General features: G+C 35.1%; 2 protein-coding genes across 5 annotated transcripts; one reads left to right on the plus strand and one right to left on the minus strand.

Moving 5' to 3' along the window:
* Positions 1-6,947: 6,947 nt before the first annotated feature.
* LOC134233780 (platelet endothelial aggregation receptor 1-like) lies at positions 6,948-11,859 on the minus strand. Of its 4 annotated transcripts, none has more exons than XM_062715781.1 (5): positions 11,599-11,859; positions 11,255-11,304; positions 8,561-8,734; positions 7,914-8,061; positions 6,948-7,619 (listed from the first exon to the last, which is right to left on the minus strand). In XM_062715781.1, the coding sequence occupies exons 1-5, from the start codon at positions 11,697-11,699 to the stop codon at positions 7,223-7,225; spliced, it is 870 nt and encodes a 289-aa protein (XP_062571765.1). In that variant the 5' UTR covers positions 11,700-11,859; the 3' UTR covers positions 6,948-7,222. The 4 variants fall into 4 exon arrangements, with proteins under 4 accessions (XP_062571765.1, XP_062571764.1, XP_062571767.1 ...); XM_062715780.1 differs by having other exon boundaries at positions 11,255-11,307; XM_062715783.1 differs by having other exon boundaries at positions 6,949-7,619; positions 8,606-8,734; positions 11,255-11,307.
* A 10,030-nt stretch (positions 11,860-21,889) lies between these two features.
* Positions 21,890-24,601, plus strand: LOC134233775 (uncharacterized; the record flags this gene model as incomplete). The annotated part of the gene is made up of 3 exons (XM_062715777.1): positions 21,890-22,125; positions 23,718-23,875; positions 24,484-24,601. Coding segments are annotated over exons 1-3 (502 nt in total), but the record flags the coding sequence as incomplete, so codon positions are not given.
* Positions 24,602-25,517: the final 916 nt, after the last annotated feature.

The following is a 25,517-nucleotide window of genomic DNA, read 5'->3' on the forward strand; positions in this document are numbered from 1 at the left end:
CTAGTATCTAGCATCATATAATGACATCACTTGCTGTATCTAAGTGAAGTTCCACACATTTTGTCCGATGCATGGTGCTAATCGCCATAGCCATAAGGGATCTTTATTACACCGACACCTGCCATTGCAAGAGAACTTTAAAAAATTTACGATAAAACACATGGAGATAACGAACAGTATCTCAGATAAAAAAAAATTCATATAACGATACAAAATAGGAGCAGAGCAAACACGGACCTCTATGGTTGTACCATATTTCAGAAATCAAATTAATGGAGAATAAATTCTATTACTTTGAAAGAATTATACCTTCATCACCTGCATAGAGGATTTATATCTCTCAGCTGATTCGAAACACGAACATGCTCTACATATGAACAGTTTCTTAAACGAGAGGAGTTACTAGAAAAACGAGTTGATGAAACAAGAATATTTACATATCCAACAATGTCTTTGTCCAAGATGAAATTACAAAGACTAATCATACTATATTTTTACATAAATCTAGAGGTTCATCGATAGGCGTGGTGAAAAAAATTCAGTGCGGGTCGTGACAGATAGAGACAGAGGCGGTACTAGCTGCACGTGAATTTGCAGAATCAAGAGCATGTAACTGATCAATCGATTGGCTTGCGTCATAATTTTATACACTCGATTGATCACGTCATGAAAAAATTAAACAATAATTCCTTAAATATCAGCGGTCTTTTCTTCTTCCTCATTTCGCAAGTTTTAATTTGGTCAGAATAACCCTAAATGAGCAAAGATCAATCACACAATTTAAACTTAACAATAATTTATTTACATTAATTCAAATGTATATGAAACATAAAGTACAAACTTAGTTAAAAATTCATACATGTTAGTGTCCGTTGCTGCACACAATGTCCCAGTGAAATTATATCCCAGTAATACCTCAATAACACAATTCTCTCTGCATCGAATTAACAATAATTTATTTAGAAGTTGTAAGTAATATATACTGGAAAGTTATGGACATATACAAAGTTCAAGAATGTTCTAGAAAAAATGACCGAACATGTTGACCACTCTGGAATGTTCAAGAAACTTAATGTTACTAATAATATACATGATGAAACAATACACACCTCACAACACTTCCCCCCTTAAAAAGTTTGAATGTCAATGAAATAATATTAATACAAAATTAATACAAAATCGTATATGTTCACGATACTCTGGACAAGGCATCTGCAATAACATTGTCTTTGCGTTTGATATGCTTAATTGTTATGTTGTATTCTTGTAACAACAAACTCCATCTAGTCAGTCTTTGATTCTTGTTTGACAATTTATGCAAAAATGTCAGGGGGTTGTGATCTGTATATACAAGAATTGGATGCAAAGTAACATTCAGATAAACATCAAAATGCTGTAAGGCTAACAACAAAGCAAGGCATTCCTTTTCAATGGTGGAATACTTTTGTTGACATTTTGTAAGTTTCTTTGAAAAATAAGAAACAACTCTATCTACCTTATCACTATGTTCTTGAAACAAAGCTGGCCCGATTCCAAGATCACTAGCATCAACAGTAAACTTGAACTGCTTAGAAAAATCTGGAGTTGACAGAACTGGATTGCTCATAAGGACAGATTTGATTTTATGAAACGATTTTTCACAGTCCTTTGTCCATTCAAAGTTAACCCTCTTTTGTAAAAGATTTGTAAGTGGACTAACTACTGAGGAAAAATTTGGACAAAATTTTCTGTAAAACCCAGCCATGTCCAAAAACCTCATTAACTCTTTCTTGTTTGTAGGAATCGGGAACTTTGCAATAGCTTCCACTTTAGCCATAATGGGTGTAACATAACCTTGACCTACTTTATGACCTAAATACTCTACATAAGCATGACAAAATTCGCTCTTCTCAAGGTTCACAGTTAAGTTTGCTTTAGCTAAAATCTCAAATAAAGCACGCATGATTCGGAGATGTTCGTCCCATGTGTCACTGTATATGATGACATCATCAATGTAGGCCTCGCATCCCTCAAGGTCTTGGAGAATGGAGTGAATCATCCTTTGGAATGTAGCTGGTGCGTTTTTCATGCCAAAAGGCATTACTTTATACTGGTAAAGTCCATCTGGTGTAGCAAAAGCAGATATTTCTTTTGCTCTTTCTGTTAACGGCACTTGCCAGTAGCCTTTCAACAGGTCAAATTTACTGACAAATTTCGCGTTTCCAATGTTGTCAATACAGTCATCGATTCTAGGTATTGGATATGAATCAGTTTTGGTAACAGAATTCACCTTTCTAAAGTCTGTACATAATCGGTAGGTACCGTCCTGTTTTGGTACAAGAATACATGGTGAGCTCCAGTTACTTTTACTAGGTTCGACAATGTCATTGTCCAACATGTACTGCACTTCCCTTCTTAGGTACTGCAATTTTATTGGATTAAGACGGTATGGATGTTGTTTGATAGGCAGAGCGTCACCCACTATGACATCATGACAAGCTGCATTAGTTTTCTTTGGAACATCCGAAAAGATTTGATGATACTCACTCGTCAAGTTTTTAACTTGTTCTTTTTGGTGAATGTTCAAATGTCCAAGTTTAGCATCCAAATTAGCCAAAACTTCTGAGTTTTTCAAACGGACACTCTGATTACAATCTTTCTCATTCATTTCTACACTCGTATCACTTTCAATACAATTTTGAACAGTCTTAGCATCGGCTAAAGTGGAAACTGGTTTTACAGAATTTCGGTCACACCTTTCAAAATACTCTTTCAACATGTTTATGTGACAAACCCGTTTCTCTTTACGTCGACCTGGTGTCTTAACTACATAGTTTACATCACTAATCTTGCTTTCAATTTCATAAGGGCCGTAATATCTGGCCTGTAAAGGATGACCAGGAATAGGTAAAAATACAAGAACCTTATCACCTGGCTTAAACACCCTATTTCTGGCATCTTTGTCATACCACATTTTCATTTTCATCTGAGAACTCTTCAAATTTTCTTGTGCTAATTTACAAGCATTGTAAAGTTTTTCTTTGAAATCAGACACATAATCTAAAAGCTTAAGATCACTAGTCTCAGTCAGCCACTTTTCCTTCAACAATTTCAAAGGTCCTCTAACTGTATGATCAAACACCAATTCAAAAGGACTGAACCCAAGAGACTCCTGGACTGCTTCTCGTGCAGCAAATAGCACAAGATGAACCCCTTCATCCCAGTCTTTCTCATACTGATAACAATAGGTCTTCAGCATTGTTTTTAAGGTCTGGTGAAAACGTTCTAGCTCCCCCTGGGACTCAGGATGATAAGCAGTTGATCTATATTGCCTTATACCCAACTCATGCATGACTTGCTGGAACAACCCCGACATAGAATTTGAGCCTTGATCCGACTGAATTGCCTTGGGTGCTCCTACAAAACTGAAAAACTTGGTTAGGGCCTTAACTATGCTCTTTGCCTTTATATTCCTAAGAGGTATGGCTTCAGGAAATCGAGTGGATGTACACGTAATGGTAAGTAAATACTGGTTCCCAGATCTAGTCCTAGGCAAAGGTCCTACACAATCCACCAACACTCGACTAAACGGTTCTTCAAAAGCTGGAATTGGTTGGAGAGGGGCGGATGGTATCTTCTGATTCGGTTTACCTACCATCTGACAAACATGACATGACTTGCAAAACTTCGAAACATCCTTTCTTAGTTTAGGCCAATAAAAATGACTCAAAATCCTAATATGTCTTATTGACACCTAAATGACCTGACATACGTGTATCATGAGCTCAACTCACTACATCTTGACGATAAGCAGCTGGTACCACTATTTGGTGAACAACACGCCACACTTCATCTGGGGAAGCGTCAGGTGGTCATAAGGATATAAGGATAAGCATAAGGATGCCATCTTTCATATAGAAACATTCTCCAACTTTTATGGTCTCTTCTGGTGGAAGTGCCCTCTTACTAAGTTGAATGATATCTGGGTCTTTATGTTGTGCTAAAAGTAACTGCTCTCGGCTTATGATATCCTTGCCTTGGCTTTCTGGTAGATTTAACTCATCTTCATCACCACTAAATTTTGATAAAGGTTCATTCGTCACCGACTTCTTGATATTGTGTGGTTCCATGCTTGTTTGAGTGCCATCAAGGTCAGATAAGAAAGTGTCATTCAAATCAATATCAGTAGAAGAATTTGCACTGTCAAAGGCTTGAGTATGGTCTGCCTCCATTTCTCGTCTTTTTGCCATTGCTCTTGTAACAGCACAGGCTGGATATATGTCATCATCTTCATCATTACACATGACATCTGAAGTGATTTTCTCACAAACTATAGGATCTGGTACAACTTTTCCACCAGCTAAATCGTTGCCAAGCAGCAAGGAAATGCCTGGAACGGGAAGAGTAGGTCGAACTCCTAGAGTAACAGGTCCAGAAACTAAATCTGACTTCAAACAAATTCTATGCAGGGGAACATCAATGACGCCTAGCTCCACACCCTGTAATAAAACTGACACACCAGTAGAAGTCTGCTCAGACAAAGGAAGCACGCCCTCTAACAATAACGTCTGTGCAGCACCAGTATCTCTCAAAATCTGGACAGGTTTAATTTCGCTAGAGTCACCGAGTGAAACAAATCCCTGAGACATAAAGGGCTTATAATCCTCCATAGAATCAATAGAACTGGACTGTGAACCCTGGACATCAGGAGTGTCAGAACAAATCGAAACTAAGGCTTCTCTATCACCTCTAACTGCCGCACAAGCGTGTGGTTGAGTTTTATCAAATTCATTTTTTCTCTTAAGTTTAAAGCATTCACTGATCAGATGACCTTTTTTCTTACAATAACTACACGTAGGAAGCGACCCTATTCCAGATGATCCTTCAAAACGTCCTGAACCGGACTTAAAACTACCTTGGGATGGAGACTGGGAAATTGTGGAAGACTGAGACCCTGAACCACTCTTTTTATATGTGTCTGAATTTGTAGAATTATTGCTAGACTGAGATCTTGAAACAAAATTCTTTTTATGAGACAGAGCATAAGTATCAGATATGACTGCTGCCTCTTCAAGAGTTTTTACATTCTTATCTTCTAGATGTGTTTTCAAATCTTGAGGAACACATTCCTTAAACTCTTCTACCAGGATGACTTGGCGCAAATTAGCAAAAGTTTTATCAAGTTTCTTAGATCTAAACCAGTGATCGAATAAATCTTCTTTCTCTCGTGAAAATTCAACAAATGTTTGATTATCAAACTTTCTATACTTTCTGAACTTTTGTCTATACGCTTCAGGTACTAATTCATATGCTTTTAATATTGCTGCTTTGACCTTCTCTTAGTCTAAACTCTCAACTACCCCTAGTGCAGAGTATACCTCAGCTGCTTTGCCAACCAGTACACTTTGTAACATCCTTAACCAAACATTTCGTGGCCATTTAAGATTCTCTGCGACCTTTTCGAATTGGGGAAAATATTTGTCTACAGATTTTTCTTGAAATTTTGGAACTAATCTGATATTTTTTGCTGCGTCAAATTCAGTTTTGACAATTGACGGTTCTGGTTGGTGCTGTAATTTTAATTTCTCTAATTCAAAGTTCATTTCACGCTCTCTTTCTCGCTCTTGTCTTTCTAATTTGTCTAATTCAAATTTTCGTTCACGCTCTCGTTCTTCTCTTTCTCTTTCTCGATCTTCTCTTTCTAATTTTTCTCTTTCAAATCGCATTTTCTCTAACTCTACTTGAAACTGATATTCTGCCATTTTATAAGAGCCTAACTCTGATTTAACTGTATATTCCGGAAGATTGTATTTTTCAAAGATGTTTTCTTCTACTAGTTTGTTTGCAACCTTAATTCTAATGTCTTGCTTTTTCTGAGAGGATTTAACATCTAACCCAAGATGCAAACCTAATGCGATCAAGTCATCCTTTTTTAACGTATCAAAAACCTGAACACTTGGTGAACTAAGAAAGTCTGTGACCGAAAACACCATGTTGATTTCTGCTGGCTTATAATCAAATTTAACGGTTCAATTAACAAAATTCTGACAATAAACTGCAAAAGTGCAAGAAATTCTTTATCCCGGACGAGCCCCCAATTCTGTTATGGGTCAGAATAACCCTAAATGCCAGCAAAGATCAATCACACAATTTAAACTTAACAGTAATTTATTAACATTAATACATTCAAATCATTTAGTACAAACATAGCAAGAATCTAAAAATACATACATCAGAGTGTCCGTTGCTGCACACAATGTCCAGTGTAATTATATCCCAGTTGTACCTCAATGGTGCTTATACGACAAAGTATTGTTTATGCATCGAATTGACAGGGTATTTATACAGTACTATAAATCTAGAAAATTCTAGAAGTTGTAAGTCCATGATATTACTGGAAAGTTATGGACATATACAAAGTTCAAGAATGTTCTAGAAAAAATGACCGAACATGTTGACCACTCTGGAATGTTCAAGAAACTTAATGTTACTAATAATATACATGATGAAACAATACACACCTCACCACACTTTATTAATTAAAAAAAATCTGACATGACTTAGAGTATATTTCCCTCGTTTCCCCCATTAACATCCTCCTTAGGAATCTTGTGCAACAAAAAATGACAGGGAACGCAGCCGAAACAAAAACTCCGGTTATAGAATTATATGTGTACGTTAAAGTGTGTGAAATTGCACCCGTCAAAGAACAAAGATACACAACACTGGAACGATTTTTTTTTTATTTCTAAAGTTTTAATATTAACTTTCTTTTAATATTAACTTTCTTTTGTGAAACTGTTCATATTTGGTATTGATACAATACTTACTTAAATATATTTCTAAAAACTTTTAATACTTTAATACGTAAACAATTGAAATTCTGATTCCTTATCTTTAAGGAAGTATATAAATTCCGTCTTCATTTAGCCTTCTTGATATTCTAACGAATTGTAAATACACGTTTATTGTTATCAGGTTATATAAGATATGATGAAGAGATGACGTGGTGGTGCAATAGTGATTGCAAGATGGTGCAATATGACAATGGCGACTTGAGCAGCAGCATAAGTCCTCTATTTCGTTTCAGGGGGTGATGGTACCGGTTGCATTACATTGCTTTATTCACAGAACAGGCTTGTTCAAAAGTTACGGAATAAATTACTTCAATAATTTCTGATGTATCCGATACTTCTGAATCGGTTTATGGTACTCTTATTCTGCCCATCTGTTCTGTTCTACGTTAACTTTCTGCAGCGTCTCTGTTCAGGTTTGCTAAACTGTAGGGTCGTGTTGTAGGATGAGAGATTTCGGGAGATATTTTTTTATCAACCGCAGGACGAAATGTATCCATGACGCCAACTGGTTGCTCATGTACCACTCTCCCCTCGGAGAACCCGTTATAAGTGGATTCTATCTTCACATCCTGTACGGTGTCATAGGGTAAAACTGTCGTGCTATAACCATCTGGATTGTGAATTATCAGCTCCTCATTCTTGAAGCGTATATGGCTGTAGGTATTATACACAGTGTTTCTGTGCTCCGACTGGGAATTGTGACCCGAAGAACAGATGTCTTTTTCTCCAGCATATAAGTTATTGGTTGTAACTGAGTTCAAAAATTTAGACTTTTTTGAACGTCTGTAAAATTTAACAGATAAAAATCTTATTGAAACATTGTTAGAGTAAAAAAAATCTTATCTTTTAATCATTTGACCCTAAAAGCATTTTATTTTGGAAAGAAAAATACATTTATTATCATGATTACATTTTACATACGATGTACATCTCCAGGTTTCTATTTCACAAACGATTTTATCGATATTTTTCTAATTTTTGGTTGTTGTCAAAAGGGTCAGCTAAATATTTGCATAAAAAACAATTCAAATTTGTATTTTTCTGTTCATTTTGTACATGAATATCGTGACAACAAACCTCCAACAGCAGGTCATCCCAATACACAGCGCAAGGAGAAGTAAATTAGAACCAGAAAGGACAAACACGATAACAGTTTGGGTTACACAGTTAGGGACACTTTGATGAGAAACTGTCTTGTCTATTGTTTTATTCCCATATGCTTTATCTGAAAAAAGGAGAATATTATTTAAGAATCGTTTTATAGAGGATAATTTGTTATTTAGCAAATCAGAAACGCTTAATTCTCAGTGTATCAGATTTTGCACAAAGAACAGAAACTCTGACAACAAGATCTTTCGTTTGATCTTCCTAGCAAGCCAGTAGTGTTTAATTATGCCTGATTAGAATTTTTAAACGTTTAACTTTCAAACTGTTGATGGTAAGGAAATCCAAAGGAAAACATTTTTAAACAAATTTATTGGTTTCATCCAAACCTCCTAATTCTCTTTCCCTTTCACCTGTCTCACCTGTCTCACCTGAGAGACTTTTCTCACCTGCCTCACCTGAGAAACCTGTCTCACCTGCCGCACTTCTTTCCCCTGTCTCACTTTAGAGACTTTTCTCACCTGTCTCACCTGAGAAACCTGTCTCACCTGCCGCACTTCTTTCCCCTGTCTCACTTGAGAGACCTTTCTCACCTGTCTCACCTGAGAAACATGTCTCACCTGTCGCACTTCTTTTTCCTGTCTCACTTGAGAGACCTGTCTCACCTGAGAGACATCCTACGTAAGGGTTGCAACTTTCACCCAAGGAACAATTACAGCGAAGCTCACATTTTTCACCGTAATGGTCATCTGGACATGGATGTGCACAATTCTGCCCATAAAAACCAACACACACTGCATCCGAAAACAAACACAATTTAATTACGTTTTCTGTTTTATAAAAGTACTATAAAGTAAATAAATGAATTTTAATAAATATTTTTTAACACAATACACAAGATATTTTATTTACCAATCTAGGGCACCGAAAAGCATTTCAACAGACACAAATGCACAATTTAAGCTTATTTTTACATTTTATGAACAGTCATATAAATGACCAAAGTCACATTGAATTCAGTGCTACAAAAAGCAAGTCAAATATTTTTTATGAAACATATGGAGATAATGAACAGTATTCAAGTTCAAAGTCCAGAAAACAATACAAAAAGGGAGCAGAGCAGGCACGGACCTAGGAGGGATCATGTGCCATGGAGGAGTGAGCATCACCTGTCGACCGGTCACACCAGCCGTTTGCTCCTTGTCATGATCGGGAAATAACTGAAAAATCCGTCGTCAATTCAGCATACAAATAATAGACTTACAAATAGTATGAAACACGTCAGTCAGCATTTGACTCAATGATCAATTGTATTTGCTGACAAGGTCATTGTATCGACCATAGAACTTACGAAATGATGACTTTAAAAGAGACTGCTAGAATTCTTCTTTCATGAACTTGTATGTCAATAATTTACCTTGTTTTAGAAATTGCTCATACGTAGAGTATGATCTTGTGTATCGAATCTACTGAGATATATTAACTCCATATGCAGGGGATGAAATATATTGCTGCATAAGTAAGGGAAGTTGATGATAGAAAGGTTAAAGTCATCACGTTTATCGTAGAGCTTGGTTGGTAGATTACCATTACCAAATATGAAACAGATGTGTCAGACTCTGTGGTATCTTTTATATAATCTATAAGCAAACGGATGTATGAAAAAAATGGATATAAATCTAGATATTTATTTATTTTAAAAGTATGGCGATACATATATAACATTTTTTTGGATATTTTATCCGATGAGGTTCATATATTATATCTAATACTGAATATAAATATAGAGAGGTAAGCTTTTTTAAAAGCTAATAATATTTAATGTGGATACTGTATAATGTTTAGTACGATAACATAATAAGAAAAAAATTGTCTGATATCAAACTGATATTAAACCAAAGGCTCAAGTGAGCATTATAGATCAAACATTATTATGATGTCAGTTCTTGTCAATTATGTCATTTCCGTCGAAATAACATTGAAACAAAATTCTCTCGAGTGTTCTTGTTATTTCCCTCTTTTTCAAATAAAGTCAAGCTAGACACAATGATATATATATATTAGGGATGTCAAATCGGTCAATTTTTAATATTCGGTTACTCGGACGTTTTTCCGATCGAGTACGCGGGTACTCGGTTAAAGTGTAAATAAAATAATATGAACAAGTAAATTGATGACTTAAAACATTGTAAACTCTTGTAGAAATAAAACCACATGCTCTGATAGGTTCACCCGTAAATGTATTTCTGTTGTAACAATGATGAGCACTTCGTGCCCGACGAAATTTAATATAAAATTTTTAAAGTTCAATTTACTTATCAGAAAAACGCAAGAAAAGAAATCATTAGTGGTTCACAGTGTTTTTGTTTAAAAAAAAATCTGCTCCGTAATTGTAGTGTAACTCTTTGTTGCGTTTGACGTCCAGGTATCAGTCGGCAGAGCTATGTACAGTATCAACTCGAACTTGATCAAATTATCCTCATAGCGTGGATTTACGATTTTCATTCACATGATTGTTCGATCCGAGATTTTATAGTATTACGGGGCGGTATTTTGTTGTTTGGTACAACGATGGACATCATTTTTTAAAGCCTTTGCCTTCAGCCATTTGTATTTGCATGTAGGTAATCAAGCACAACCATATCAACAATCGCACGTGTAATATCATCTGTCTCTTTTCCCGAGAATTAACGGCTTCTCGGAGAATTGACAAAATTATTTAATTTATTTAAACATAATAGACCTTAAACGATGCTCAGTGAAAACAAATAATTAAAGCAAGCCAAGAATACGGGTAGAAGACAGCCGAAGGTGAGGAAAGCCAAATAACAGGTGCTTGGTCACGATAATTACTGTATAAACACTGCCACAGGCGATAACGGTCATTTAGAGGCGTAGGAAACCCTAATTACTGTATGTACAAGTGCAATGAGCATTTTACGTTTTAAAACAGATTGTTTAATGCATTAATAAATAAGCTTAAAATATTCAAAAATATACATCCGAGTAACCGAGTACCGATTTTAGTATTCGATACTCGGACGTTCGATCGAGTACCCGGTTAACCGGGTACTCGTTGACATCCCTATATATATATATATATATATATATATATATATATATATATATATATATATATATATATATATATATATATATATATATATATATATATTGTTATGAAAGCATTGTATGGAGTGGAGGATAAATTTTATACATTACACATAAACTTCACCAGAACAGCATGTTACATGTAGTCATATTGATGATTAATATTCGTATCGAAATAATGAAGAAAGTAAGTCTTTCTTTACCTGTACAGGTACCATTGATTGTTCGATAACCAGCACAACATTGTGTAATGCTGCTGAAAAATAAATTGAGACATTAAATTTGAAAAATCGGGGCGAAAATAAAAAATGTATTTATATTAAGATACAGGAATGTCATAATGTCACGCCATGTGAAAAACCGTTCCAAAATTTAAGTCTTGTCTCTTTAATTTGTGACCATTTTTAGAATTTATTATTTCATAATTTGTAATTTTATTAAAAGGTGTTAAAAACATTGAATTTTAATAAATAGTTTTGAAGTGAGAGGTGTTGACCGAACACTTCCTACAAGCTGGCGAGTGATATACCTTAAAGGAAATACTTACTTTTCTCTTGGGCAAATATTCTCTCCACCTGAAATATCTGCAAATTCAAAGACTAACATCCAAATAAATGATACAGTATAAATATCACCCATAATAAACATACACTAATGCTTTAAACCTACGATTATACCGCATGTATTCAATAATACATATTTTCTTCCTCGTTCAAAATGATTGTTTTTCTTTCTAAATGTTATGTGAGATTTCCTGCTTTCTAAAAACAATACACAGATTAATTATCTCATTATCATTGTAAAAGCGTGAAAACTAGTAAACTTGGCAAGGCTACAGTCTAGAGCTTGTACATCCTTCCTTGTTATTTAAAATGATACATTAATTTTTGAAGTAGTAGTCCAGAACAGAAATTGTAATTGATCATATGACACAACATACTTGATCAAAAAAAAAAACACACAAATACAACATACATACGAGGGGTTATCAAAAAGTTCGTGGACTGAGGCTATAAACTTAGTACTATGTAGTTTGTGCTTTCAAAATTTATATAGAATATAAAACAACAAAAAATAAAGAAATGTTGAAAAATTTAGCCTGATACGTTCATTATTTTCCAAATTATTATAAAATGAAAACGACATTATATGATCACCCGGCGCTGTCGTCGTTTATTTTCATGACGTCCGATAACGTCATTGTTTTTTCAAAGTCCGCTTCTTCTACCTCATACACTTTTTTGATGAGATTCCCTGGAGCTGAGTAAGGATTTAAACCCGCCTTGTTTATATGACTTTACAATGTCATGAACAGTGGCCTTCAATAAATATAATATTCCAAATGGATTAATATATTGGGAGAGATCCGCGCTTGATTGTGCTGGCATATTTTGCTTTTGGGAGTTCAATATCTACAACACATGATCAACGTCATTTTTTGACGTAATTGATTTTTCACACCTTGACTGCAAATCGGCTTTAACTGTGTATCCCCTTTCTCTGAATCTATTTTGACATTAAAAGACAAGTACTCGGGATGCATATTATTTCTCTCTAGCCAGTTTCAACATATTTTAGGTCTATACCAGTGTTTTCAGGGGCAAAACTTTATAGAATGTTGAAAACGGAAACCCCGCCCCCCTTTTGACGTCATTTTCAAAGCCTCATTTGTTTGGACTTTCCATGTAAAATTTACGATAAAATTTCATAGAACTTCCAGAATGAAGTGAAAATTTTATATTTTATGGAAATATTGTGTCCCAACACATGACTGAATTATCGGAAATTTCGGATGGCAAATGATCATATCAAAAGAGTTTTTCTCAGTTACACATAGGTCGCAAAAACGTCGTTTTCGAGGTTGCGCCGCCTGGATATACCATTGCTTACAAAAACATTACTAATTTATTAAAAAATAAAATTCATGATTTATGGTTTATTCTTTAGATAAAAAAGATGATACTAACTAGATATTTTAAAATTCATTGATGTACCTAGAGCAGTTTTAATTTTATGACGCTAGTCCACGAACTTTTTGATAACCCCTCGTATATTAAACACAATATCCATAAATAGCAGAGCGTTTAAGACAAAGAAAGATTTTAAAAAGACCACAAAACGATAAGTTCTTAAATTAAGAGAAATGTTTAATAGTTTCAAAAATTTGTAACCAACTAATATCAATAATGCTACGAATGAACTCGAACGTGAATATTCAACGCCAAGAGTATATTGATACCATGGTTATCCTTTCAAACTTATTTTAATTCTAGCTACACCTGATTACTTAATTAAAAAGCAATAAAAGTTTAATACCACAAGTCATTGGCGACGGAAGTAAATTGAAAGTGGGGGCGGGGGGGGGGGGGGGGCTAGGTGTTAACAAAAATTTTATATACCTTCAAAAATACCCGACAAGCCAAAAAGAAAGAAAATGTGCACTAGCCAAACACGAAAATCCTATTTCATGGGGGTAGGGGGGGGAGGGGTTAGGTTCGAACTTCAGTACCAAATTTTTTTCCAAACACCACCACTTTCACCATTTTAAGCATATACTGCAACATGCCCATGGAAATGGGGGGGGGGGGGTAATCCTAGCAGCAATGTCCAATGTCTATAATATGTCTATCTTTTGGGAAAAAAGTGGGGGGGGGGCTAAGCCCCCCCCCCCGTTTCCAACGCTTATGACAAGTTTCAATAGATGTGTCAATATGATAAAAAACAAGACAGATTTTATTGAGGCTTTAGATGTAAATGTTTAAGGCGTCAGTCACATTATTTATCAAATATTAGGGATAAGCATTAAACTCGTAAAGTGTTGAAAGGTAATCTTTTCCGTTGCACATTTATCGTGAAGAGCCGACCTGTAACTGTACCATAATCCTCTGTATGTCCATAACATGTCGTGATGACATGACCTGTGACTGTACCATATAGTACTCCGTATGTTTTATATCCTATTGACATGACCTGTGACTGTACCATATAGTACTCCGTATGTTTTATATCGTATTGACATGACATGTGACTGTACCATAAAGTACTCTGTAATGTCTTATGTCGTGATGTTCTGACCTGTGACTGTACCATAATACTCTGTAGGCCTTATGTCGTGATGATGTGACCTGTGACTGTACCACAGTACTCTGTAGGCCTTATGTCGTGATGATCTGACCTGTGACTGTACAATAGTGCTCTGTATGTCCTTTATCGTGATGAGCTGACCTGTGACTATACAATAGTACTCTGTATGTTTTATGTCGTGATGACCTGACCTGTGACTGTATCACAGAACTCTGTATGTCTGATGTCGTGATGATCTGACCTGTGACTGTACCATAATACTCTGTAGGCCTTATGTCGTGATGATGTGACCTGTGACTGTACCACAGTACTCTGTAGGCCTTATGTCGTGATGATCTGACCTGTGTCTGTACCATATATGTCTTATGTCGTGATGATCTGACTTGTTACTGTACAATACTACTCCATATGTCCTTTATCGTGATGAGCTGACCTGTGACTATACAATAGTACTCTGTATGTTTTATGTCGTGATGACCTGACCTGTGACTGTATCACAGTACTCTGTATGTCTGATGTCGTTATGATCTGACCTGCGACTGTACAATATTACTCTGTATGTCCTTTATCGTAATGATCTGACCTGTGACTGTACAATGATACTCTGTGTGTTTTATATTGTGTTGACATGACCTGTGTCTGTACCATATATGTCTTATGTCGTGATGATCTGACTTGTTACTGTACAATATTACTCTATATGTCCTTTATCGTGATGAACTGACCGTTGAGTGTACCATAGTACTCTGTATGTTTTATATCGTGATGAGCTGACCTCTGACTGTATCACAGTACTCTGTATGTCTTATGTCGTGATGATCTGACCTCTGACTGTACAATGATACTCTGTGTGTTTTATATTGTGTTGACATGACCTGTGTCTGTACCATATATGTCTTACGTCGTGATGATCTGACTTGTTACTGTACAATATTACTCTATATGTCCTTTATCGTGATGAACTGACCGTTCAGTGTACCATAGTACTCTGTATGTTTTATATCGTGATGTGCTGACCTGTGACTGTATCACAGTACTCTGTATGTCTTATGTCGTGATGATCTGACCTTTGAGTGTACAATAGTACTCTGAATGTTTCATATTGTGATAAGCTGACCTATGACTGTACTAAAGAACTCTATATGTCCTTTATCCTGATGATCTGACCTGCGACTGCACAATAGTACTCTGTATGTTTTATATTGTGTTGACATGACCTGTGTCTGTACCATATATGTCTTATGTCGTGATGATCTTACCTGTGACTGTACCATAGTACTCTGTATGTTTGATATCGTGATGAGCTGATATGTGACTGTATAATAGTACTCTGTATGTTTTATATCGTTATGAGCTGACCTGTGACTTATCATAGTACTCTGTATGTCTTATGTCGTGATGACCTGACCTGTGACTGTACAATAGTACTCTGTATGTCCTTTATCGTGATGATCTGACCTGTGACTGTACAATAGTATTCTGTATGTCCTTTATCGTGATGAGGTGACCTGTGACTGTACAATAATACTTTGTATGTCCTTTATCGTGATGACATGACCTGCGACTATACGATAGTACTCTGTATGTTTTATATCGTGATAAGCTGACCTGTGACTGCAAAATAGTACTCTGTGTGTCCTTTATTGTGATGATCTGACCTGTGACTGTACAAAACTCAGTAGTACTCTGTATGTCCTTTATCCTGATGATCTGACCTTTGAGTGTACAATAGTACTCTATATGTCCTTTATCCTGATGATCTGACCTTTGAGTGAACAATAGTACTCTGTATGTTTTATATCGTGTTGACATGACCTGTGACTGTACAATAGTACTCTGTATGTTTTATGTCGTGATTATCTGACCTGTGACTGTACAACAGTTTTCTGTATGTCTTATGTTGTGATGATCTGGCCAGTGACTGTACCATAGTACTTTGTATGTCTTATGTCTCTGTATGTCTTTCAGCGTACAGCGATGTTTCGACATTCTTACTGCTTCATACAATTTATTACGCCTCACAATGGACAATTGACACCTGTTTTTTGTATGTGATGGTGAGGGTGTGTGTGTTTTGGCAAACAGACTATTTAAGCTTCGAGGGAACATAATTCATGGTCCCGGAATAAAAGCAATTTCTATCGCTATTACTAATAGCTTTCGCTTGGTCCGTAGGTCTGTCCGTTGACCAAAGGTTAACTATTTGCTAGGAAGGTCAAACGAATAATTTTGTTGAGTTTTTGTTCTTTGTTCAACATCTCACAAAAGAGAATTAAGCATTACTTGGTTTGTTAAATAACAAATTGTCTTTTATTAAAACGGTAAAGCATATGGGAATAACAAAATAGACAATACAGTTTCTCATCAGAGTGTTTCTATCTGAGTAACCCAGACTGTTATCGCGTTTGTCCTTTCTGGATCTAATTATGTTCCCCAAACGAAGTTTGGGAACATATTGTTTTTACTCTGTTTCTTATTATTATTATTATTATTTTTCTTCTCGGGAAAATTTTGTCCGCGAATGATCTTGTAAAGTACACATCCGATTAAGGGGAAACCTTTTTAGGATAAGTAGGCATGTTATGTAGATTTGCGGAATGAAGGTCATTTTGCGCGCACGTGCTTGCAAGAGCGCGCACGTGCAAAACTTGAAATGACCAATATATAATGGATATAACTGTAACTTTTCTATTTTTAGACGAAATGTTTTCAAACTCATAATGTAAGGATATATGAGTAGTATGCACAAGATGACATGGTCAAAATAGCAAGATCGCAAGTGCAAGCACGTGCGCTTCGCTCTGATTGGCTGAAACTAAAGTCTCAATATCTTTCTTGTTTTTTGATAAAATCATTTGAAATTTTGAACATAGTCATACATTAGGGAGATCTACAGCCCGTAATAAAAGAAATATCATGAAATCATGTGCATGCACGTGTGCTTGCAAGAGCTCGCACGTGCAACACGAGAAATGTCCAATATAATTGATACAGACGTAACTATTTAAATTATTGATGATATGCTTTAAAACTCATATTAGAAGTATATATTAGAAGCATAGACAAGATGACATGGTCAAAAAAGCAAGATCTCACGCGCATGCACGTGCGCTTTTTTCTGATTGGCTGAAACTAAAGTCTCAATATCTTTCTTGTTTTTTGACGAAATCCTTTGAAATTTCAAATATAGGCATGCATTAGGATATCCTACAACATGACATATAGCAATTATTTTGAAAACGCGTGCATGCACGTGCGCTGCAATCTGATTGGCTTATGCTTTAAATAGCTATAACTCCCTTGGTTTTCAACCAAACAGGATGGGATTTGGAACATGGATAGATATAATGGACTTCTACAAGAAGACATGGTCACCATGCACATGCATACACGTGCATGTACGTGCGCTGCAATCTGATTGGCTGAAACTTTGAACAGCTATAACTCCCTTGGTTTTCAACCAAACATAGATAGATGTAATGGACTTCTACAAGAAAGTATGGTCGCCATGCTCATGTGAGCACGTGCGTGCACGTGAAATGAGTAAAATCAAAAATACACTTGAATTAATACGTTTGGATTAAATACTTTGATATTTAGTATATTGAAATCTATAGATTGTGAAGACAAGATTATATGGTCATTACGCAGGTGCATTCACATGCGCACGCGTGCAACGCTTGCAATGCTAAAATTTGAATGAAATTGGTACACTTCTGGGTAAACGTTGTTAAAGTCTCAAATGCATAGAATTTGTCTTATTTAATGAAACTTATTGGGAATATGGCACCAAAAGGGAGTTGGGGAGCGTTTGGGGAACATCTGTAACGGTCCCCGTTACAATTAGCACTAGTTTACTTTTCCTTGCGCTGTGTATTTGGACTATCTGTTGGTTGAGGTTTGTTGTCACGAAATTAATGCAGAAAATTCAAAAAAGTATTGTTGTTATACGAATATATAATTAAATATCTTTACAACAACCAAAACTTTACAAAATGACAATCATTATAATCGTTCTGTGACATCGAAACCCTGAGATCTCTGTAGAATATAATCTTGATAATGATTTTTTTTTTCTTACCAAAATAAAATGCCTTAGGATAAAGTAACAATAGGTGTTTTTTTTTTTACAGTTATGCTGTTTCAGTTAGATTTTATCTTCGCATTCGTTCACCTGATTGTTTGATTGTCATCGGTTTCGGAGTGGAATGGTAATAGTAATAGCGAAAAAAAAGTTCTTTTATATCCGGACAATGAAAACTGTTCCCTTTGAGGTAAAATACCATGTTTGCCAAAAAACAAGATCAGCTGATCTCTTTCAAAACACTGACACAATGCGAGTGTTTAGAAAAGTGGAATGTCACATATAATATAGAACGGTTCACAATAGGTACTCGGTGACCTGTTAATTTAGTCGTCCGCAGTTTGGGGACATATTTAAAAACTAAGATATGAGCTGCAACTTGTACAACATTGTCCTTTGGATATGTTTTAGTTTAAAATAAAAAACACAATCTGTGCAAATGAGACCACTGGACTAGTTGCGGCTAGATGTAAACAATGTTGCTGAAAACTGGAATGTATATGAATAACGATAGAAATGTGACAATACTGCTAGACCCCCTCTCAAAAGCTATTGCCGATCTTTAATTCTTTCATGTAAATGCTGTTTATAACATTGAAAGTCTTGCCTTAGCGTGTGGACATGAGAGCCGTACGTCCTGCAAAACGTAAGTTTTTACACTTATAAGGCAATCCTTACCGTGTGTACCGGCCCTTAGTCAGACTTATGAGGCTCGAAAAAACCGTGTATTAATGGTGTACACACGGTACGGCTAGAACTTAAGTTCCATGACTTATGAGGCAAGCCTTATCATGTGTACCGGCCCTAAGGCAAGACTTACTTAAGCATTGAAGTATGATAATTTGTCGGCACGGCAAGGTGTGTTATAGGACCGAAGACATCCCAAAATATAAATTCAATGCTTATATTTACATTTTCTAATTTTATCTCTTCATAATTCTTTATTTTGCTTATCTTTAGTGTGAATTTAGCGCCCTTCAAAACTGGTGTGCTTTATAGACGTAAGAGCCGTTTGTGTCGTTTGTGACGGTGCAAAGTTAATTAACGCGAACGAACATTGCGAGGAAAGAAGTGACAAATTTATTTTAAACGCACATTTTTTGTATTTTTACGTTAATTTAACAGGGTTAATTTTTTTTTATTAAATTGTGTCAAAACAATGTACATTTTTGGTATTCCTAGAGTGTTGAAATGTATATAGTTGCTACAAAATAGGTCTGCTAATAACGGGGCTCAATTATTCAAAACTGACATGATTTGCACTGTTTCTGGCTCCAAAAAGCATAGTATTTCTGTAAATATTGTTTATAATCTTGAAAGTGTTGCCTTAGCGTGTGTACACGAGAGCCGTACGTCCTGCAAAACGTAAGATTTTACCGCCCTAAGTCAGACTTGTTAGGCTCGAAAAAGCGTGTATTAACGATGTACACACGGTAGGCTAGAACAGAAGTACCATGACTTATAAGGCAAGCCTTACCGTATGTGCCAGCGCTTTTATGCCCCCCCCCCCCCCAGACAAAGTGCCGAGGAAGAGTAAGAATCTCCTGATGCCTGTCACACCTGCTGCACATGTATGTCATATGCATTGATCAAGTTGACGGAAGATATGGTAATCAAATGTAATACAAAAACAAAGCAAGAACAAGTCTTATGAAACAAGCAAGTCAGAATATATATGCACAGTGATAGGTTATACTCCATGGCACATGGTCCTACCTCTGATGTTTTGGAGGTCCGTTTTTGCTTTGCTCCTATATTTTGTATTGTTTTAAGGACTTTTGATCTTGAATACTGTTCGTTATCTCCCCATGATTCCTTGCTTAAACAAGGTCATAATAACGACCAGAGAATTTACGAAATGCTGACTTTAAACAAGGTTGTTGAAATTCCTGTGACTTATCTGCCAGTTGCCTGTCATGGTTGATACTGGAATATTAATTCATAAATAATAAATGTTAATGATGGGAAAAGTGGAATCATGAAACATATGGAGATAACGAACAGTATTCAAGATCAAAAGTCCATAAAACAATACAAAATAGGAGCAGAGCAAACACAGACCTCCAAAACATGAGATTTGGAATCAGGTGCCATAGAGGAGTTATTATCCCCTGCCGACCGGTCACACCCGCCGTGTGCTCCTTGTCATGGTCGGGAAATAACGGGAAAATCTGTCGTCAATTCAATGTATAAATAATGGACTAACAATTAGTATGAAAAACCTGAGACAGCATCTCGTTTGTCATTTAGTCGTTATAAGTCGCCTTTAACGTCTTCAATTAATAAAACTACCAAATAAATAGATGAAAGAGATCTAGCAGACTTTGAGGTGTCTTTTCTTTCAAGTTCACTATAAATGGAACAGTTATTTTTAATAAATAAAAAGTTGTTGATATATCTGAATGTCGTGTAGAAGAAATGAAAAATTGTGAATAAATTATTCTCCATAGGAATTCAAAACCATTAATAGTAATGGTAATATAATAGAGGAAGGCAATTCGTGCTAATCAGGATTAAAGATGTTGTTGAGGTCCTTGTTTGCCACGCTTCTATTCCCTATTGTTCCTTGTTTGTCAGGGTCCTATGTCCTATTGTCCCACGAGACTTTTGGATTTGATAAAGTTCAATTCTTTACCTTCACACTTCTTTCCAAACATAAATGACATTTCAGACTTCAATTTAAATTCCAATCAGACTTTTAATTGCACAATAAACAAGCGTACTCTTGTAGATTTAAAAGACTAATGCATATATTTAGGGCAAGGTGACCTATTTGAGTTCGAATGATTTAAATTTACTTCCTTTCTAAGTATTTGGTGAACTATTTCAGGCTAATTTTTTAAAAAGAAGATTTAAAAAAAAACTGGAACACAAATTATCAAACACAAAATTTTCGTCAAATGAATTTTCATCTAAACTATTAGCTTTACTTATAAAATTTATGTACAAAGATTGGTATCTTTACGCATATATATTTGTATTTTCACCCATGTTGATATGAAACCAAATACAGAGCTCATTAAGTCAGACATATTTATACAAATCGTTTGATTCTATTTATAATGGTGGCATAAAAAGAAAACATCCGCCTGATATTTTTCTCTCTTTTTCTCCGTGTGTTTGAGTGAGGGTGTGATGTGTTTTCGTGCAGAAGCATGGATATCAGTGATAATGCAGTGCAACTATACTTGTTCAATTATCGATATTATGTCCAGTAAAGATAAGGGAAAAATTGCAATTTAACATTTAATGACAGTTTTGCTTACATTTAAAAGAAAAATAATGGCGTGGATTTTATTCTACGAGAGCAAAAAATAAATTTATTTTAAAAATCGTTTAACCCAATGCTAATTTTACACAATAAAATTTGTTTTTAGAGTTTAAAAAATTGATTAAATAGTAATCACTAGAATTGAACAACGATTTTTAAAAAAATTGCATCATTAAATGCAAACTGCAAATTTAAACGGAAAATATATCAAATTTCAGTGTTTTTGTTATTCGCACCACTAACTTTTCTAAATAGAACTATTTGAATACGCAAGTAAGCAAGTACATTCTCGTTCACTGATTTAAATACATTAAACTACTTCACATGTCGTTCATAATTCTCAACGACATTGAAACTTCCTAGTTCAAGTTTCCTTTTGCTCTCCATTATCCCTTTTAAATTTGACAAAATGAAGAATAATCTCATCCTTGTATTCATTTTACAATATATGAAGGAAATTGGATGCTGCAATAACTTATGTGAATGGAGTTCTTGGACTCAGCAAGGGGCTTGTGAAAACAAGAGAATGTTACAGGAGAGGACTTTATGTTGCCCATCGAAAGAACAGAAAAACTGCCTTGAAGTTTGTAGGAGGGATGTGAAGGATTCTTTTCGATATGTCCAATGTGACTTAAGTAAGAATCATATTGATTTACACATGCAGGAGAGGGTTGAGAAAAGGAAATTATACGATAATATTTCCATTTCTAATTTTTCTCTCTGTGATAACTCTTTGAAAGTTAGAGGAGTTAATTTCTTAACAATTCTGCCAGCATGTAAATTAGGCAGGTCGATAGGTCAGGAGCTAAGAAGGCCTAGCATGCATGCAAATCTCGTGCGCATCTGTCTCTGTGTCTGACGCTAAGGAGGCCAGATATGCATGTAAATCTCGTGCGGCTTTCTTTGTGTTTGACGTCAGTGGGCGACGAGTATTGAAATTGCCATGGGAGTCGTCGTGTAATTGAAACCTATGTCTACATTTTTAAAGTCTAAATGTACAATTTTATTTCACAATGATATGGAAATATAAGGAATCACTGTCTAGTTAGTATAGTATGCCAGGGACATCAACGACAGTGGGAAACATGGGATAATTTATGCATAACGGGCTTCGCCCGTTATGCAAATTATCCCATGTTTCCCACTATCGTTGATGCCCTGGCATACTATACTAACTAGACAGTGATTCCTTAATTAATAAGAGTAGGTAAAAATATCTAAAATCATGTACTGAAACATTTACATTTTTCAAACTCAATTTAATATTAAATATTCCTTAGATGACAACAAATGCCAACAGTTATCTTAAATGAAATTATATTTTAATAAATAAAACTCTTTATCTCTTCTTTACTCTAAATCCCATTTTGACTACATTTGAACGTTTAACTACAGAAATCATTTTCTGAATGAACTCTACATCAGAGAACTTTCATTTCATCTTGTCTAATATTGTCTTTATTGAAGTGCAAAACTTTTTTAAAAAATATCAAATTCTAGTATTTTAACATGCACGCATTTGAACACATTTGGTACAACTCACCAAAGCCGATTTAATTTTTTTTATTTCGAACACAAAAAATGGGTGGAAAGCCAGTCTTGGCTATTCTTTGAAATACTTGAAGCTAAGAATGGTTTTCTACCCATTTTCGTTTTCAAAATTAAAAAAAAAAATAATAAATAGGCTTTAGAGAATTGTGCCAAATGTGTTCAAATGCGTGCATGTGCTTTAATATTTATACAAACCAAATATTTTATCTTTCTTTTATTATTTAAAGTACTAGAATTTGATTTTTGTAAGTTTTGCACTTCAATAATGGTGAACAAGACAACATCAGGCAAGATGAAATATATAAGGAATATTAAATTTTTTAAAATTAAGTTTGAAAACTGTACATGTTAGTACATGTATTTTAGATATTTTTTTTAGCTACTCTTATTATTATCATCGTATAATTTCCTTTTCTTGGCCCTCTTTTTCATGTGTAAATGAGTTGGGTTTTTTTTACGTTTTAGTCCAAATGGGGAAGTCAGTCCCAAAATAATAAAGTACTTTTCATTTATTTGATTTCATATGATTTTTAGGTTTACAATTCTTTCCCGTTAAAACAATTTGGAACACTGTGTACATGTATGAATTCATAGTCTCCCTTTTTAAAAGCTATACATTGTGTAATACAGTAGGGAATCTTTTGTTGATTTCAAATAAATTCAATTTCTAATGTAGAAACACCTGTGTTTGAAAAATATGAACTGGAATCGTCCTCGGCAATGGCATTCTTCAATTCTCTTTCTCATCGACGACAAAAGAGAGGCGTGTCCGAGGAGTGTCGAGAGGGGTGTAGCTATGAGGAGGTCGACGAAGTGTATCATTGGTCATACGTGGTGAGTTCTACCTTACCCATTTACAAATCGTAGCCAGCGTGGCGCAGTCGTAGAGTGTCTGCTCTAGAGTCGCGGAGTAAGGAGTTACTACTGATTTTGAGGGTTCAAATCCCACTGTGGGTCGTGGAAACCGGTCTTTCGGATAAGACCGTATAAACCGAGGTCCAGTGTTGCTAAAATGCTTGCACGAATAAAATCCCTCAGCGCTCACTGGCCCTGGTGCCGAGTATAGGTCAACATTTGCAGCTCTCCACCAGAACCTGGTGGTGTCTGCATATGAGTGAACATTTCTCAAAAAGTACGTTGAACAACAACCAAGCAAAACATACCAGAAATTCGAATTGTATATTTGACAAACTTTTCGAAGCATTAAATGAATATTGTTTATTGACATCCTCTTCAAAATATATATCGGTAATAACGTATACTTTGGAAACATTTGCAATAAAGAAGTAAACTTCACGATGTTAATTCTGAAATTGGGGGGAAACGACACGTCACTATTAATGAACTACATGTGTATTTTATATAATATGGACGCAGTTTATTGGTTAAAAGGTTTTAACGATATAATTTGGTAAACTGTCAGACTCTGACTCTTTCCTTAGTGTACATACATGGAGAATTACAAGTGTGCCAGAACGTATTGTCCTGCTGGAACCATATGTACGCCTACCAATTATGGACATTGTGGACATCTCAACAATGTTGTTGTGGAATGCAAAGGTTGGTCATTCCCTCTTCGAATGCGTGTTTCTTTTTTCAATGATATAAAAATAGTCCTTTGTTTTTTCGTATTTCTGACACTATGAAAAATCTTTTTTTTTTCGGAAAAATTTCTTAAATATCGATATTTTTATTGCAATAAGTTCTACAAAAACATTTATCCAAATAAAGATGTTCTTCAATTTATCACTTAAGATATCAATTGATTACACTTGACCGGCGTCATGTTTAGGTAACGTATTCATTACTATTTGCAAATTTTCTCTTAATTCTCTGTCTTATAGGTTTAGTGTTATATATAAAGAGCGCTAAATTTCTCAATTTTCGAATGATTTTACTTATTTCCTTTGTCTTATTAGAATAAAAAAAAAAATTATTCAGACAAGGAAGATAAAACAACTTTATTAACAATTTAAATTCATTGTTCACAATTATTCTATAAAGATAAGGATAACTGTGAATCATTAACTCTTAATGGGCATGTTGGAGATAGTGGTAAAAATGCGTAAACGGAGAAATAATAAATTATTAAGCTTGCAGCAAAAATATTCAAATATGTCATAATTATGTTCCCCAAACGAAGTTGGGGAACATATTGTTTTTACTGTTTCTTATTATGTTCCCCAAACGAAGTTGGGGAACATATTGTTTTTACTCTGTTTCTTATTATTATTATTATTAAGGTCTTCCATCTTCAGCGGAAGACCTTCTTGTTATTCGTTTGTTTCTTTTCAACTGTTTTTCTTATTATTTTTTTTCTTACCGATTTTGTGCACGCGATTTCTCAAAAACGGCTGGTTATATTTTTATGAAACTTTCAGGTCTGATAGAACATAAAATAAACTTGATGCATTTTTTTTCATTTTGATGACGTCACTTCCGGTTCGAAGATTTTCGCAATTTTGTGATTTTTAAG

This window comes from Saccostrea cucullata, unplaced genomic scaffold, assembly GCF_032062105.1.
Source record: "Saccostrea cucullata isolate Sc308-1 unplaced genomic scaffold, CSIRO_AGI_Scuc_v1 ctg8849, whole genome shotgun sequence".
Classification (NCBI taxonomy): domain Eukaryota; kingdom Metazoa; phylum Mollusca; class Bivalvia; order Ostreida; family Ostreidae; genus Saccostrea; species Saccostrea cuccullata.